Source organism: Ruditapes philippinarum, unplaced genomic scaffold, assembly GCF_026571515.1.
Source record: "Ruditapes philippinarum isolate M1 unplaced genomic scaffold, ASM2657151v2 ctg1429_1_1_1_1, whole genome shotgun sequence".
NCBI classification, from domain to species: domain Eukaryota; kingdom Metazoa; phylum Mollusca; class Bivalvia; order Venerida; family Veneridae; genus Ruditapes; species Ruditapes philippinarum.
Window position 1 is genome coordinate 103,698 of NW_026867369.1, and position 18,424 is coordinate 122,121.

Consider the following 18,424-nt stretch of genomic DNA (forward strand, 5'->3'; position numbering starts at 1 on the left):
TTTAAAAAAATGAGGAAATTTAAATTTCCAACAATTTTAAAAGCATGAGAGAAGTGCAGTCCAAAAACAAAATCTGACTTTTAAGAGTAATTCAATTTTAAATTTACAATTCAAACCCCAGGAAATAAATGCAACTTTTCAACAACAACAAAACTTTTAATTCCCCCACCATAACCTGTTTCAAAACTTACAAGGTTTCGTTTCTAGTAACTTTTTCATTTCCGCATCTTTCGGGGGAAATAAAAAAGGATATTAACCATAAATTTTAAAAAATTTTTAAATTTTTTATACAAAAAAAATAAAAGGAAAAAACCAAAACGTTTTTAAAAAAAAACTGTTTTAACACAATTTTTTTTAAACTTTAATAAAAAGCCAAATTATTCCATTGCAAAATGAAGTCTTCCCGAAGAGGGCAGATTCGCGTTTTTAGAAAAATTTTAACTCGTTTTAGAGCGTTAAATCTTGATACTTTGGTGCTTTTTTGAATAGTTGTTTTACTAAACAAATTGCAACATTAAAAACTTTTTTTATTTTCAAATAAAGTCTATCAAAAATTTTTTCAAAATGTTTAAAACAATTTTTTAACCCAAATTTAAGAAATTTTTCACCTAATAAAAACCCAATAATCTTTTTTAAAATTTTTTTACATTTTTAATGTTTTTTTAGGGGTAGAGATTGTCTATCGTGTGCCGAGATAGGATCTTAAGGGGCCAGTTTTTTCGAGCCTTTACATGTTAATTTTTTTCTAACTTTTTCATTCCAGCTTATAAATGTTTGCATTACTTCATCACACCAACACTTTCAGATTAAAATCTTCAGCCTTGTCTCGTTTGTTCAATATAAGAAACGTTTTCTTTAAAATCTTTCTAGAGATAATGCTAACATTTTAAATATAAATTTCGTTCTGAAATATATACTTAATTAATTGTGTTGATAAAATAATTGTTCTTTGTGATTATCTAAGTTAAACATGATTGTCACAAGTCCAATAACTCTGATTTGCTTTTTTGCATAATAATGCCCCTTTTGCGTGTAAGCACTACTGAATGGGATGGATTGAAACTTTACACACTTGTTTTCTGTGATGATCTAAGATGATTGGCACAAGTCCCATAACTCTGATTTGCTTTTTTGCCTTTGCATAATTATAACCCTTTTTCGACTTAGAAATTCTTGTTAAAGTTTTTACTTGTAAGCTGGTTTCTCAATAACTACTGAAGGGTTTGTGCCTTTTTTGTGAAAATTGTATGCATTCATACTAATCAAGCAGTGGTTAAGTCGATAAACATCTTAATAACAAGCCTTTGTACCTGTTTAGACAATTTTATTTATTCATATAGGTAAGCATTATTATAATCAATGAAATACCATTGTGATAACTTTTTCTAAAAGTCGAGCGTCGCTGTCCTCCGACAACTCTTGTTTTATATATTCTCACTTCGGAAGTAAATCAGTTATTCTCTAATCTACTTTTAGCAACAAATAAGCAACAACAAAAAAGTTCCTACGAATAACGTTTGCAAGTTTTACTACAAATAGTATTAACTTGACCCTAAAGACCTATTTCACTACATAAGAAGAGGACCACCAAATGTATATTTTTAAAAACACATATTGTCAAATTAGTTAATGGTATACCTTTAAAATTCGTGTCCGGGCTATAATTTATGGCTGCATGATGGAATTGCAAATTAAACATGTGCATGTTATTACCGTAAGAAGAGTGTATGCATTGTGTGCAGAAACAAGGTACATGTTCAAAGGTAAATGTCTCGGTAAGCTTTCAAATAAAAGTTGTATATTATCAACATAAGTAGAAGGTCGTGTTTTCGCAAGATCTTTAAGGTCAATGTCGGACTTAAAGGTCAAACGTCAACTCCTTGCCGTGCCCGCACCTTCAAATTAATTTCTGGTGTATAAAGTTATATTCTGCCATGCTTACATTTGTTACTTTATTATTACTTGAGGAAGAACTGCCGTATTTAAAATTATAGTATTTGGTATATGTCTTTACCAAAAACGGAAGATGTGTGACGTGTAAAGCCACTTGTGAAAAGACAATGATCCAATAAGAGGTCAAAATGTGTAAAGTTAAAGTCGTTATCTGGAAAAAAACAACTAATGTTTTTGTATTTAATAAGAAACAAATATTTCATTTGGTAAATTAATTTTGCACAATACATGTATTTAATCTTTTAGGCACGCTTCTGTAGCTACTAAATAGATATATAGTTCCTTTACTAAACAAGATAGGGTAATCGTATGGTAATGTCGCGTTTAATTCCTTAAGTTCCGTTGAGCGTTTTGATTAATATGAAAAATTAAAACTTCACAACATTCGAGAGTCCGATTTCTAACTTGATATTGGCGTGTTTTTTTATCGAAAAGCATTAACCAGTTGATAGTGAAAAACAAAAAGAAATCTAAATCACAACTAAGCAGGAACAAAACTTTAACTCAACATCACTTATCTCATCTTCTCCAATCTCTCATAACATCTATAATTTAAACGACCATTATCTAAATTTAAATTCGTTAAACATTTAAACGTTTCTTCGGTTTGTACTTACGATTCCCATAACATTGTTTTAGTTTGAATGGTGGAATTGTTTAAATTGCGCTGATATGTAGGACAATAGACAGATTGAATGGCACATTAATTATCTAAGACCTAGAATTCATACTTTCAATCTTTTGAAAGGTAAATTTCAGTGGTTAAATAAGACTTCTTGCTTCACTTTGTCTATTCACCTACAGTCATCATAGGGTCTCATTGAAAATGGAAAATGTTTATCAAACATATTCAATACAAAATATGCTGCATATGGCCATCATACAATTACTCATAACAATTGTTATGCAAATGATGCCATTCTCAACACAAGGGTAAAAATGTAATTTTTAGCAAACATTGTCCATTTTTAACAATGACACTTTTTATTTAAGGAAAATAAGACGATGACCTAACGTGTCAGAAACAGCAAACCATGGCTGCAGCTGTGCCGACTGTGTCTGTACCTTTATCAAATTCTAAATTCTTCAATTGGATAAAGGCTGCTCTGGCTGTGTTTTATACTAAAGAAGAAATAGAGCCAGTTGTTACTGATGAAGTCAAAGATTTCCAACAGAACTGTCTACATAGTATTTCCTCGTCAAACAGCTTACCAGCCGGAAGCACCTGTTCTAACTGCTGTACGGAAAATCTGATTGTTTGTCCAACAAACAGACTCTGCAACGCAAAACGTGGAAAATGCAGTTACCATAAAAACGCTGCATCACAATATCGTCCATCTGGCTGCCCGAATAAAATTTGTCATAATTTAAAATCTGAGATTCAAAGCGCACATCGATATCATGGTCCGTCATATAAAAATACAGATGCAACCAAATGGTGCAGCAATGCTTGGGAAATTGCCAAATGTTATCTCCCGCCAGACGGATACAAGGATGTATCGAGCGCTGGAGATACTGATTTTAATGGCATCATTAGTGTCATTATTAATCACAAAGGATTTGAGGCGAAAATAAAAGACGACTTGTCCAAGAAGAATAATATATTTGAAAAGGTAACAGTTAAATTATGACATATATATTGTATACTCAATTTGGTTTTTAAATTTCCTTCAATAAGGAAGCAATTAAATATCATATTATTGAAACAAGTATGAACGAGCAATTGACTACATAACACCGTTTGGTTATTTTTGTTTCAAATCACAGTCTGTCCATCTATGTCCTACAATTGTCATAACGAAATTTGTGGAGATTCATCTTAAACGTTTATTTGTTAAAGAAATATCGTTTCTGAATTATTCACTTGACCAAACTATATTAACATATTTCCATTTAGGGTAGAGATGTTGGTAAAGCTGTCAGACATTCTCCTAATCTGGAGGTCGAGGATACAGATCTAACGCAGTATTTTACCATTTTAAACAACATTTTGACCGATCCTGGATTCGTAGCAATGAATAAATCACCAAACAATGCAATTCAGAAATTGGCGAAGGTAATCATGTTTGTTTCTATTTTCTATCACGACTATGCGAATAATAGTGAAGGTTTCCTACTCAACGGGGTCATAACCTTAATTATTCGCTTCTTACTTCACTCACTGAAATGATACCTGGAGAATAGTTTTTGATTGAATTTTGTATTTAAATCAAAATAAGAGGTCATAAAATAAACTTAGAATGTAGGGGTATTGCCTTTAAAGTTATTTATCTAACAAAAGCTTTTCAGCTCTTTCAAGAGTAAAGCCATCATCAAACTTAACACATAAATTAATTATACAAAATGATGCAAATAAAACAATCATTATGTCAAATTTAACTTTGCAATCCTGACATGTTTTCCTAGTTCCCATAAAAGTCATTCTCTTAAACACATTTGAAATAGTTTTTCGACTGATTTTAAACAAAATCCTTTCAATGAAATAAAGTATAAAGACCGATATTCTTGCACTTATTGAAATATAATTAACTTTAGAAAATTTGACAAAATATTATTCATAAATACTCGTATTAATATCTTTTTTTCATGTTTTATGACATTCCTAGCATTCCTGAATTACTTTATAATAAATGTTTCAAATTATTTCATCTTCGAACAGGCTAGGACAACCGGATATACAAGATTTGGGGAAAAAGACTATGAAAACAAATAGATAAATATTAACTTAATTGCTGTCTGAATGAGGTTCTATACATGTATATAAGATAGTATCATGGTAGAATTGATAATAAATAGTTCAATGCAGCACTCAATTTTTTTTCCATAATTTTAGCTTCAAAGTGACGATTTGATCATTGGAAAAGACATTGTACGTAAAGTTTTGGACGATGTAGGAAAATCAATTCAGGAACAAATAAGAAATGAGATGGTTGAGTACAAACAGAAGACTGAAGAAAGAAAATTAGAGCTGATTACAGAAATAAACTTAAAAGTAAAAGAAATTGAAGAGAAGGGAAATGTTTCACTTGCTCAGCTGAATGGTGCAGTGAAGTCGTCCATTGATGCTTTTGAGGCTAAGGTAAAAGAATCTATTCAAGAGATAGACAAACAGATTAGAAAGGGAAAAGAAACCCTTGAAAGTGTTGCCAACAAAGAAAAGGAAAATGCAATAAAGGAGATACAAAAAGCTGCAGAAAAATGTAAGACAATACTTCAGTTATATAAGCCTACATAGGTTCTTACAAACATAAGCTAATAAAAAATTAGTACAAAATTAATAAAAGAAAAGTACGTTAAACAAATTTTGTCCCTACACTTTTCTATATTCAAATAATTCTTATTTTTACTATTTTGCATGACAACAAGGATCATAATTATATGTTTATTTTCTTCGAGTTCGTCATGCATTATGTTTATTAAAAATATGTTTTCAGCAAAAGGAAAAGATGCAAATTAAAATCTCCGAGGGTACTTTTCAAAAGAAAAAAAGTAAAATTGTGCTTGTTATAAATCTGATGATTCTCACTTTTTTTTATATGAGAGCCCCTTTAAATTATTTTAATCCCGACCAAATAAATTGGGAAGGGAAACATCCCTTTGAAAGAACATGTTGTCTTCATTATAGGATGAAATTTATACGTAAAATTTTTCTCATCAAAAGTTTACTTGGTTTGGGAAAAAAGTAATACTAACACTTATTCAAATGTGATCAAGCATCCGACAACTTTTAAAAAGTGTTACATTACCTTAACGAAAAGTGCTAAACACTACTTTTAACCATTTCATTAAAGTTAGCATTAATCGACACATGCAATAAAGTCTATGAATGCATACTTATCGGCATAGTTCCATATTGTTAACATTTAATGAATGAAATTGCTGGCTTATTTACATTTGTGAGTGCTCTTTCCTCTTGCCGATAGCGACAGCACCTTGTCAATGACTTTATCAAATTTGAATAAATGTTAGTGATTTAATTTTGACTATGCTCTTTGAACTGTTTTGTGCTGAGCCAAAAGTAAACGTGGGGACAATATTACGAGCAAGATAAAGTAGATCAACATTAATTTCAAGAGAGGGAAATCACTCAAGATGTATGTTTACCCTTGTGAAAAAATTATATAAAAAGCAAGATTTACAAGTTTTGGATGGGTGGCATTTAATGAACCCATCCCCACGCCGCAACATGGAACTACCAGCAAGATGCACAGCTAGATACCTAACAAAATCAGGACAAAGCACAAGGCAAAGCATGGACGAGTTGTCAATTCAAATTATACATAATAGAAAATTATAGAAACCGACAAGGAAATTAAAAAAGATTAGTTAATATGCCCAGGAAACACAGTATTGTTATCAAGTAAAATTCTAGCAACACCAGTTTGGGGTATTTCGTATTAAAAGTGAACCCAACGTGATGAGCAAAATGTTCTACGTAGTATGTCATTCTTCCATGTTTGAACCTGCTTTAAGGTTATTCAAGGTCTAAAAATAGAAAGAAATTTTTTAAATTATCTTTCCTTAACTATTGGGTAGACTTTGATAAAATATTGAAAATTTGTTTGGTGTTATGTTGGGCTCTTAACGTTGCTGGGTTATCTTGGGGATGCGTTCATTGAATGCCTCATAAGTCTCATGATAATTGGTATACAAATGCAACACGGCATTTTTTTCTCATTAACCAGATAGAAAAATCCGTAAATGTTACTAAAACAAGCGGTGTTGGAAAATCTTATCTCACATGGGCTTATCTCACACTCAACGTGCAGCACTTCTAAAAACATATTCCTACACATATTCACTCCTATTTTAACAAAAATGAAACGTCAAAAGGTCAAAATGTATTAGAAATATGTGAGCTCAGCTATTAAATTGTCCACGGAATCAAAATAGATTGATATTAACCTGAATTCCTTATAAACACTTAAATTATGACACTTTCCGACTTTAATATTGATGTGTTTTATCATGATAACCTTGCTTTTTGATGAGGGATCTCATATGAATTTATTTTCATTGAATTTTCACACATAAACTTGGTCAGTAGAATTTTTTGCGGACTTTTAATCATAGAAAGTCAGGCGCCTAAGCCCCGCCCCGCTTTTCAAAACTAAGTACGTTGTAATGCGCGTAGCAAGTAGTTTCACTGATTTCTTGTGTGTCCTGGTGAGTGAGAAAAATAATCAATCATTGGGTTGGATAGAGGATAGGGAAATCCTAACCCACGGGCAATCTGTTCCATCGGGAACTCGCCAAGGCTCGTTCCCTATGGAACCGATCACCCTCGGGTTGGGATTTCCCTATCCTCTATCTAACCCAATGATAGATTCTATTAGTCTTTGATCCAATTTTCTTGTTTTTGCACAACAGAACATAAATTAAATTACATGGTTTAAGTATAACAAGCTCGTTAATATAACATATACAAATATGGCAGGAGCATGTATAACTGAAAAAATAATGTTCTTTTTTGTAATGTGGGAAAATGAAACCGAAAATTACTTTACAAGCATTTGAATATATACAAATAATGCTCGAGCATTTTTAAGATATTGTAACTAAAATAGAGTAAATAAGAATCCCTTAAGAAAGTCCAAAACGTTGAAATTGAAAATGTTGCAGACTCGGTTTGATAGAGCCTGTTCATAGACGGTACGGTGCAAATTACCCTCACCCCCGCCCACCCCCCATCCCCCAATATTATAAATGTAAACTACTATTTGGTTTTATACAGTGAGAAATTCAGAAATGTTTAACAACAACAAAAAGAGGGAAAAAAAGAAAACATAAGAAGAGGAATAATTGATATAACATTTCACACAATAAATATTGCACATTTACCTCCCTTTTACAGTTTGTGGTACGAAGTTAATCACATAAATCGCGGCGCAGAGGTGTAATAAAAAGAGGATTTTGAATGAGTGTAGGTTTAATACTAAATTTGAAAGAGTTGAATGAAATCATATTATGCGAGCCTCTGGTAAGCATAATATAGTTAAATTCAACAAATTCAATAGATTTAGTATTAAATCTACACGAATAACTACGAGGATATTTTTTCGTTTTTCGTGAAATATGGAATATATTTTCACTCAACATGATAAAATGCCACATATTTTCACGAGCCGGTACGAAAATGTATACTATATTTCACGAAAAACGAAAAAAATAACCTTTTTATTTAATTTCATTATCAAAGAAAATGGTAACGAATCCCCTTGCTTGCTACCAAATGCAATTGTACAGCGCGCAGCAATTTTGCGTAAGCAAGCGATGTTTGGCGCTACATTGTGACGTCATGTAATCAACTCTTTAAACGTCTGTACAGCGTTAATTACTGAATTAAAGATATTGGCGTTCGGTTAGATCATTTTCTATCATTCTAGATAGTTTTTAAAACAAAATTCAAGAAAAAGTTGTTTTGTATTTATCAGATTTTTCAAACAAAATGGGGATAGTTTGTTTTGTTTTGTTTTGGGTTTTACGTCACATCGACACAGTATAGGTCATATCTCGACGTTCCAGCTTTACTGGTGGAGGAAGACCTCAGATGCCCTTCCGTGCATTAATTCAGGCACGAACGGCACCTGAGTAGAACCACCGACGTTCGGTAAGCTAGCTGGATAGCTTCCTCACATGAAAGAATCCAAAGTCCCTGTCGGGATTCAAACCCACAGCGATGAGGGGCAAGTGGTTTGAAGACAACGACCTTAACCACTCGGCCACGGACGCCCCAAAATGGGGATAAAATGGGGATAGAAGTTCCTTGAAATAAATATGAGTTTTGACTCCGCCCACTTTCATATTTATATCTCATATTTATTTTTGAAAAATATGAAATATATTTGACTGATATATCACCATATTTCATTGGTAAAATTAAATAAAATATTATATTTATCACATATATAAAATAAGAACGGTAAACTGTTAAAGGAGTCATTTTTCACAGTGTAATGCTAACGCGCTATGTGTATAATCATTGAGTGGTACTAAATACCGTATTCCGGTATATACCGGGCAAGGCGCTTGAATGATTAAATACTAAAATCTTGCATTTTCACCCTATGGAATTACCTTAAAAAGGTCTTTTTCATGTTTTCACACTGATTTATGTATGATGATGAATGAAAAAAATAAGAATCGGCGAAAAAAGATATATTTGTCTATTAATTGATCATGATTTCTGCAAGCGTCTAGATAGCGGTACGGCTCCAGTCCTGTATCGAGTTAAGGGGGCAGGGGACCTAAAAACGAACAATTTTGTATTTCAGTGTGACCAGAAACACAATTCCAAATATTTCAACAAGCAGATAACAAGTTGCACAGCATTATTCAATGATATATGACATACATTGAAGAAAATAATAGTTTGCATGCATTTCTCCTTAAAAATGACTGACAGCAATTTATATTTACCCCCATTTACAAAAGCACACCTTAAATATACCATTATACTCCAACATCCGCCCGATTCCTTTAAAATATCCTTAACACGCAGTGCAGGCTATGGCATTTTCAAAAATGACCAATAAAGTGTCTGTCATACGTTTAGATTTTTCACAAATATATCCGAAATTTTTTACTTGTTTGGCGCCAACTGTCAAAGCTTTATTTTTTTTACTTTTTCACCTCCATCCGGAGAGTCAGAAATACATGCAAAGCTACCAAAATGCTTAGTTTCGGGTAAAAAACCCAAAAATACTTCTCATTTCCTACACACAAACAAGAAAACATTACAATGGCAGAGAAATATCAGAAGTTTCCTGTACCTTCAAAACAGCATGTCTGAGTTATTAAAAAATTTGAACGGGGCCATCATTCGAATATTACCCCTGCCCCCTAATCATTATATAGCGCAAATGACGCACGTCAAAGTGTTATTACACTAGTGTAATATCGATTTTTATTAAATGGCTTTATTACACTCCTGTGCCGCGGTCTATGTGATAAATAGACTAAGAGGATATTGAATGAGTTTAGTTTAATACTAAATTTATTGAACGAGTTGAATAAAGTCATATTATGCGAGCCTAATATTGTTTTAACCAACGAGTTCAATAAATTTAGTATTGAATTTACACGAATATAATATTCTATTTATCACATATATAAAATAAGAACAGAAAACTGTTAAAATGGGAATTTTTTCAATGACGCGCCCATAGTGTAACGCTAACATTAGCGCGCTTTAACACTATGTTTCTATATATAGCGCAAACGACGTCACGTCAGAGTGTTATTACACTAGTGTAATATCTTTTTATTTGTTTGGGTCGTCAGACCAAACTAAAAATGGTGCGAAATTTCAGACTCTAATGCTGTTAATTGCAAATGCCGAAATAAGTTCGCTTTTTTAAAGCGGTTACTTCCCTTTATATGTACACTAATGTCGAAAAATTCAGGGGAGATCACTGCGTAAAGATGGTCAAAAGACAGGTGCATTTATTTTCAAGCAAAATAATTGAATATAAATAATAACTGGAGATCAAATCCCAGTTGAAGCAACTAAATTTTGTTTCAAATTGTTTAAGTGAAATAAACATTGGATTGAATATCAGTGTTGCATTTAGTCTTATAGCCAATTTACTACTGTACAATTAAAACGCTGGAAAGCATTAGTGGCACCATACAAAAATAAGTTGGTTTATAATCTTACAACTTTCACCTTTCTGACATTCTGAGACCCAAACAAATTCAGCGCCTTCTGTGCTTTGATTTATTAAATGGCTTTATTACACTCCTGCGCCGCGGTTTATGTGATAAAGCCATTTATTACACGATTTTCGGTGTTTTATAGAAATATATCAATGAAATATAAAACTGATAATTTCACTGTTTCAAACAGTGAAATTATCAAGTTGATAATTTCACTGTTTTGAATTTAAGCCCCTTACGTTGTTTCAATGAAATACCAGCGTGGACAGTACTGGAATCCAACTTAATGACGTAACGTAGTAACGGACGTCACGTTGTATTATAATTATGTGCGCTTTTCATTTAGTATTACGTTAATATGTCTTATAAAACGTTTCTTTGCATATAGTAAAAAGAAAAATTGTTCAGTTTAGTTAAAGATCGAAATATATTTCACCTCGTGAACACCAAAAGTTAATATTTCACTCGTGGCTGCGCCACTCGTGAAAAATACCATTTGATGCTCACTCGGTAAAATATATAGAGGATATTGAATGAGTGTAAGTTCAATACTGAATTTATTGTATGAGTTGAATAAAATTATATTATGCGAGCCTCATTTTTCACTGACGCGCCTATATTATAACGCTAACATTTAGCGCGTCTTTACACTTTGTTTGTATAACGCTAATGACGTCACGTCAAAATATATGCTAGGCCGTGCAAAACCATTTTTTCGGAGTCGCAAAACCGGCACGGGTGTGTGATAAATTCCGATCTTACACTGAACTAAACTTATTACATATTTTCGGTGGTTAATAGAAATTTATCATGCAACTGCTATGGTAACTGCCCGATAACACTTTCCTGAAAATTAATTTTGATATCAAGTCAATAACCTGATATCAAAAATAAGCCCCGCCCATTTTAACGGACTTTTTTCAATTGCTTATATTCTCATTTTTATCAGCATGTGAATTCTACAATGTAATATCATACCCTTACAAGTCTTGAATCAAGATGCGATATTTATTTATTTATTTATTATTTCCATTTCGATTTCAATTACGAACAAATTAGATAGCGAATAGTTTTTGCACAAACTAAATAAAGTGACGTCATAGTTTATATTGCAAATGAAATCATCGATGTTCACGTCATACTATACATGTAATCATAATAAACATGCCAGACGATTTTTTTTTGAACTTTTGAATGTTTACCCTATTTCGCCGGATTATTTAATAAGTGAACAAATTGTTTCGTTTAAAAAATAAGACACATAATTGTGTAGCTTGTGTTTGATTGCCGATTTGACTTTTGTTTGATTGAAATTATCGTGAATTTTTGAATTTGACAATATAAGACAAAAAGTGCAGTAAGGTTTATGTGATTCTAAGGGAATTTTTGAATCGATGTTTAAATTAAAGGTAAGAATTTTATCGCGTAAAGCCTATATATTCTGTTGTAGCTTTTATCCGAGTCGAAAGAAAAAATGGCCGCCATTTAAAAATTCTAAGTTTCATGGGCGGAGGAATTTGTTTTCAAGAATTATTTCTTTGAACAATAATCCCCTTGTTTTACGAAATTCGCTATTTTAAAGTAGATTATTTTGTTATTTTGACAGTCTTTGTGTTACATGATAAATAGAAAAACATGCTACTGTCTTTTGAAAGCAATTTTATCAGGTTCGACTGATATGGGCAAAAAAGGGCTCGGCAAGCCTCGCCCTTTCTAGCCCATATCAGCCTTGCCTGATAAAATTGATATCAAAAGACAGTAGCATGTTATTACTATATATCAATGAAATAACAAAACTGTTATTACATTGTTTGATATTTGATATTTTTACTGTTTTGAATTAAAGTCCGTTACGTTGTTTCAGTGAAATACCAGCGTGCAGTCAGTACTAGAAATCAACTTAATGACGTAACGTCGTAAATGACGTCACCTTATATTGTCATTTGGTGCGCTTTTCATATAGCATTGGGTTAAAATGACCTTTTTAAACGTTTCCTTTCTTTTCATAAAAAGAAAATTTTTTTAGTTTAGTGTGAGATCGAAATATATTTCACCTCGTGAACACAAAAAGTTTTTATTTCACTCGTGAAATATACTTTAAGGCTTTTAGTGCTCACTCGGTGATATATATCCCGATCTTACACCGAACTGAACAAATATCCTCTATTTAATAAAACCAATATTATATCTACACTATAGTCTGGCCCATTAAAAATGGAAATGAACTTTTGCCTGGAATGAATCAACAAAACGAGGTTAAATAAAAAATTAACCATATTTGTAAACTGAAAAAGTCACCCTCGAGATTTTGTAGGATGTTCTCTAATATGTCTACTTTCTTGTAAAAGCAAACTTTGATTTCTCTACGACGAGTCGCCGATGTTTATTGTCCGTAAACATTGCCGAGGTACACTTCATTTGAAGATGAATGGGAGAAAGCACATGTTATGTTTCTAAAATGTTCGTGAGTTTCTCGGGGTCGTTTCAAGCTTGATCTACAATATGCAACAGTTAAGTTGCGATGCATGATACAAAACTTAAAAAAAACATGAATAATAAGCAACAAGAACATCGAGTTACATGAAATTGATCAATAGAAGTTGCAATTAGGGGAGACTGGGGCACTCCGGGACAAAAATCATCATTTTCAATCTCCTACTTAACATATCTTAAGGATTGATGCTCTCATTTGTGGATGAAAAGGACAATATGTACTGGATGTAACAGATAACTAACTGAACATGAAATAATTAAATTGACTTGGAGATATGCATTAGAATACGGTCATTAAAATGTCCAAGAATGCCCCAAGCTAATGGAACTCTGGGACACAATATATGGTACAGTGGAACATGCTTGGGTACGTAGGACAACATGTTTAATTAATATGATATATTGCCGGCTTTTTTTAATTTGTCTTTTGAAGTCTTATCTGTAATATGCAGGCTTCATAACCTCAGATCCCCTTTCAAAATTCCATTTTATTTTGTTCCGTCCATTGTTTTCTTGTTTAGGACAAAAACATTCTTTTACTTGGGGACCATACGCCGCTTTCATGGAATGGCATTACTGTGTTACATTGGAGATCACATGATAACCGCCGTATGAACACATCTGCGGATGTTTCTAAATTCAAAATTTTACCATTTTCGTGTTAAATGTTGAATTCTGCTTAAGCCGGTGCTACGGGGGGCGTGGGCGGTAACTTGCACATTCCAGTACCGTCTATGAACAGGCTCTATAAAACCGAGCCTGCAACCTTATCAATTTTGATGTGTTGGACTTTTCTTAAATTTCTCTATTTTTATATGATGAAAAACAAAGTTATAGTCACTTACAGCAAAGGAAAGAAAATTTAAATAATTTGACCTTTAAGGTCAAGGTCATTGATAAGTGACGGTCAAGGTATGTCTGCTGAACTTGAAAGTCTATCAGTTTAAAGTTTGACGACAATACATTCAAATTACAAAATTACAGTCACCATTTGCAAAAATCAGCAAAAACAAAAAACATTTGATCTTGAAGTTTAAGTTGAAGTTACTATGACGTAACCATTAAAAAATCCGAAGCGCTGAAAATAAGTACGGAAACAAATCAAGCGCAATTCTGCTTAATATCAGGTACGGCAGCATTAATTGGTCGATATCGTGTTAGAATCGAAATAATATTTCCAAATCGGTGATTTTATCGCTTGATAACATCACTGTTTGTCGTTCGGATGCGCATCATTATATCACTCGGGCTACGCCCTCGTGATATAATTCCTCGCATTCAAACTTCAAACAGTGATGTTATTGAGCGATAAAATCACTGTTGGATAAAACGGAAAATTTTACAAACATTTGAATATTTATAAAAAACGCTTAAGAATTGTCAAGATATTTTAACATTATAAATGTAATTACTATTCATTTGGTTTTATATTGGGAGAATTTTAGAAATGCTTAACACAAACAACAACAAAACAACAACAACAACATCAATAACAACAAAAAGTAACGAAGTATCAAAGAAAACTAACGATCGTTGACATAAGAAAGGGAATAACTAATATAAATTTTTACACAAAAAATTGTACATTTACCTCCCTTTCATAATTTGTGGTATATTCAAAAAAGAGTATAATCACATACCCGTGTCGCTTTTGTGACTCCGTAAAAATGGTTTTGCACGGCCATGCATCTATCATTTCATTATCTACTGTACAGGTGCGCAAATAAAAAGGGGTCTGTTTCACTTTAAACGATCTTTATATTTGGTATGTGATAAATAAAAATTAATTTCTTGTAAGTTCAGTAGGGGCTCGTGTAATATAATTTTATCCAGCTCGTTCACTAAATTCAGTTAATTCAATATCCTCTATATATGTCCTGATGTATATAAAAAAGGGACATAATTAGGGTTTTATACAGATGATGTTGTAAGTATTAGCTTTTTGTTATATTTTTGAAAACAGAGAGAAACACAAACCCTTGTATTTTTGTGGATAAAAAAAGTATTTATAATACAAACAATTTTATACAAACAAAACAAAGGAATTGGCGTGACGTCATTAAGCTACGCCTGTCGTGACGTTTTGTACAGTCTTCCGCGTAATTCTTTTGTGTACACGACATGTTTCTCCCGACTATCATCCTATTATACCACTTATGCAATTTCGGATTAGTTTGTAGCTTAAGTACTTGTGCAAAAAGTTTTTGCCCATCCTGATCCTAATTTTAAAATATGTCCAGACTACTCCTGTTATACCACTGATGAAAATTCAATTTCCTTTATTCGAAAGTGCAACTATGTTTAAGTATTGGAGAGCTTTTTGGAAGGTTTTTATAACCAAACGTAATTTATCGGTCTGGCATTTCAGCAAAACGCTTAAAGGCCCATTAAGGCTAAAAGAACGCCCTATTTTTAGTGCCCTTTATAATTCCTAAAAAAAAAATAAATTGGCCCTATACCTGAGCCGTTTTTGTGGTGTTTTTTTTTTGCATTTTAGCAGTTACTTCACTTATAGTTATCTTGTGTTTTGTATGAAAGTATAGATATTTAACTTTGTTTACATTTGCTATCTTTATCACGAATAAGTTCATTTTCAGTGTATTCAGTGTTACTTTCATTAGGTGATAAGCACATAAATGTTCTAAATCCATTGTTACAACAGAAGGAAATGACTACATGTATTCATTTATGAGGCATAATGTGACATAAATGAAATAGGTACATTTTTCCTATTCCAAATGTACTGAGAATCGACAATAAGAAAATGATCAAAATGAGATTCTGCCGAAAAGAAGTGCCTCTTTGGCAAAAATAATTATTAAATGCTTTAATTCTTTAAGCATTGTATCTCACAATTAACGTTCTGCATTACCCCGTTTTGAAATACAGTAAATTACCGAAGATGTTTTAAATTGTCGGGCTCATGATTACGAAGTTATTGATCATAGATAAATTGAGTGATCATAGATAAATTGAGTGATCATAGATAAATTGAGTGATCATAGATAAAATGAGTGATCATAGATAAATTTAGTGATCATAGATAAATTGAGTGATCATAGATAAATTGAGTGATCATAGATAAATTTAGTGATCATAGATAAATTTAGTGATCATAGATAATTGAGTCTGTAAGTAGACAAATACATTGAAATAACCATTTCTAGAAATTTGAAATCTGCCTGAACATTATTTGTCGTCTGCTTTCGATCACCCTCGTGAAAATATAACACATTCACAATGAAATACATGCATGTACAAATCTTACACTTTTGCTACAGATAAAAGTTTAATAGTGACCACACATAAACTAAAATCAGACATATACTGCTTTTTAGTATTTTCATTAAATTACATTTAAATCAACGTGTGTCATTGACACTTAATTAACGACTTAATTAGTAAAATTAATCAATTTTAGAATCTACAGTCAGTACGTAGGTGTGCCTGGAAATCGGCGTGCGCTTTTGTCAATTATATTTTCGACCGGATGTTGATGTCTGCGCTATAAATGATGAAATGAAGTATCCATCTTTGGCCTTGAACGTGTCCCTGTACGACCGAATCACGATTTAAGGTCGAAAATTGGCACAGCGAGGAAAAGTATTTCTGAATTCTAATTATTCTTGATGTTTAACAACATTTTAAAGCCTCTCTTAAGGGACATGATATTATATTCAACAGCTCAGTAGTCAATAATTGTATTAAATTATTTAGCAACTCATTCAAACTTCATTATTTTTGACACCGCTGGGAAAATCAGGAGAACTTAACCGAGTTTTATTTTTCCGTCAGTTTTCATTAATGCGATGGCCTTTAAACTTTTTTCGCGCCATTTAATTTCTAAAAGCTTAAAATAGATTCAATGACATATGTCATTTCATAATTGCTCGCGAGCTGCCTCTCCACATGAAATAGCAATTAAATTGTGTTTGTTGCAGTTCATCCAGTTCATAAAAAACTCCAGACGAGAGCTGTAAAATATGGATTTGATACTTGTCTTGGTTCTTTCTGCAAATTTTGGTAAGGATTTCTTTGCTGGTTTGTCTTCTTTTTAATAATAAAATGAACTAAAATGCATAATAATTTTACCTTTTCCATGCAAAAAAAATAATTGCAGACGCGCTATTTATTGACTAATTATAATCTGTTGGAAAAGTTCGGACATATCGTAACTTAGGCCCCAACGAGTGGGGATGTGCGGGGAAAAGCGGGTAAATAACACAAGATTTTTATGTTTTCCGAAAGAATAGTATATAGTGGCCATCTGTCTGTCTGTCCGTCACTGTTATTTCTCTTTTTGATGCTTGTCCGGAAAATAATTCCTCAACAATGCTTGTTCTCGCTTTTTAACAGTTTTGTTTACATTAAACGTCATATCGCAGTATATAAATGGGTACGCTAAAACAATGATATGATGAATTTGTTTGAGAAACCAGTAAGGTATTTCTTTTGAAACATTTTCTTTGTCAATGCGTTGTGAAAAACTTGTTTCAGTTTAGAGCATTAATTTTATAAGCTGAATTTGTACCGTCAGAATGCCCTTGTATTGTAGTGTGTTGAAGACATAGGAATAAGAATTAAATTTGAATTTTTCATCCTTTGATTTGATAAAAATGTAAATTAGAATCTGTAGAATGTAACAACTTTCGTAAATTGATCAATTACTTTTAGTGAAAATAGTAATGTATTGAAACACAAATATGTTTATGGTGGTTATTCATATGTTAAGATTATTGTACATTGAATATTTGGGTCGTTATATATTCTGTTGGTGTGTAAAACAACTACTATATCAAAATGATGACATCTTTAAGTGGCGGCATATCCGAGTGGTTAACGCGTCGGACTAATTTTTTTTAAACCTAATAATCAGCCGCATGGGTTCAAACCGTATCAGGGCAAGTGATTGTTTCCTTGATCAAGAAACGTTACACTCGTTGCTCACTACTAGTTGATTCCAAAGCTTATGTCTTTAAGCTTAAAACTTCCTTAAAAATCATACTAAAATAAATTCTGTATAAACCAACTTAACCTTTGCACATTTAGGAACGATAGTTGTCTGTCAACAACAGGTATTACGTAAGTACTAGGAGTGCAGTAACCAGTTGTGGCAAACGTATGCAATTTTAGTATCAGCAATTTTATTAATATATTCATAACAAATACATATATTACAGGTTATATATCAAGTTGTACCCCTTTGACATAAGATATATGGGGTATTTTGTTTTTCACTGTTTATATAAGGTAACTTAATCTCTTAAAGTGACATAATGGCCAACCAAAAGTAAATTGTGAGTGTTCAGGTAAAATTTAA

The 18,424-nt window shown here is 32.3% G+C and overlaps 1 protein-coding gene across 1 annotated transcript; it reads left to right on the forward strand.

The window, feature by feature from the left end:
* The first annotated feature begins 2,608 nt into the window (after positions 1–2,608).
* On the forward strand, positions 2,609–5,188 carry LOC132735835 (uncharacterized). Its single transcript, XM_060722843.1, has 3 exons — positions 2,609–3,566; positions 3,851–4,009; positions 4,787–5,188. Exons 1-3 carry the CDS (start codon positions 2,988–2,990, stop codon positions 5,186–5,188), a joined length of 1,140 nt encoding a protein of 379 aa, XP_060578826.1. The 5' UTR covers positions 2,609–2,987.
* Positions 5,189–18,424: the final 13,236 nt, after the last annotated feature.

Coding starts and splice junctions, on each gene's coding strand:
- LOC132735835 (XM_060722843.1), top strand. CDS start 2,988: ATGGCTGCAGCTGTGCCGACTGTGTCTGTACCTTTATCAAATTCTAAA. Junction 3,567..3,850: donor AGAATAATATATTTGAAAAG/GTAACAGTTAAA, acceptor ATTTCCATTTAG/GGTAGAGATGTTGGTAAAGC. Junction 4,010..4,786: donor CAATTCAGAAATTGGCGAAG/GTAATCATGTTT, acceptor CCATAATTTTAG/CTTCAAAGTGACGATTTGAT.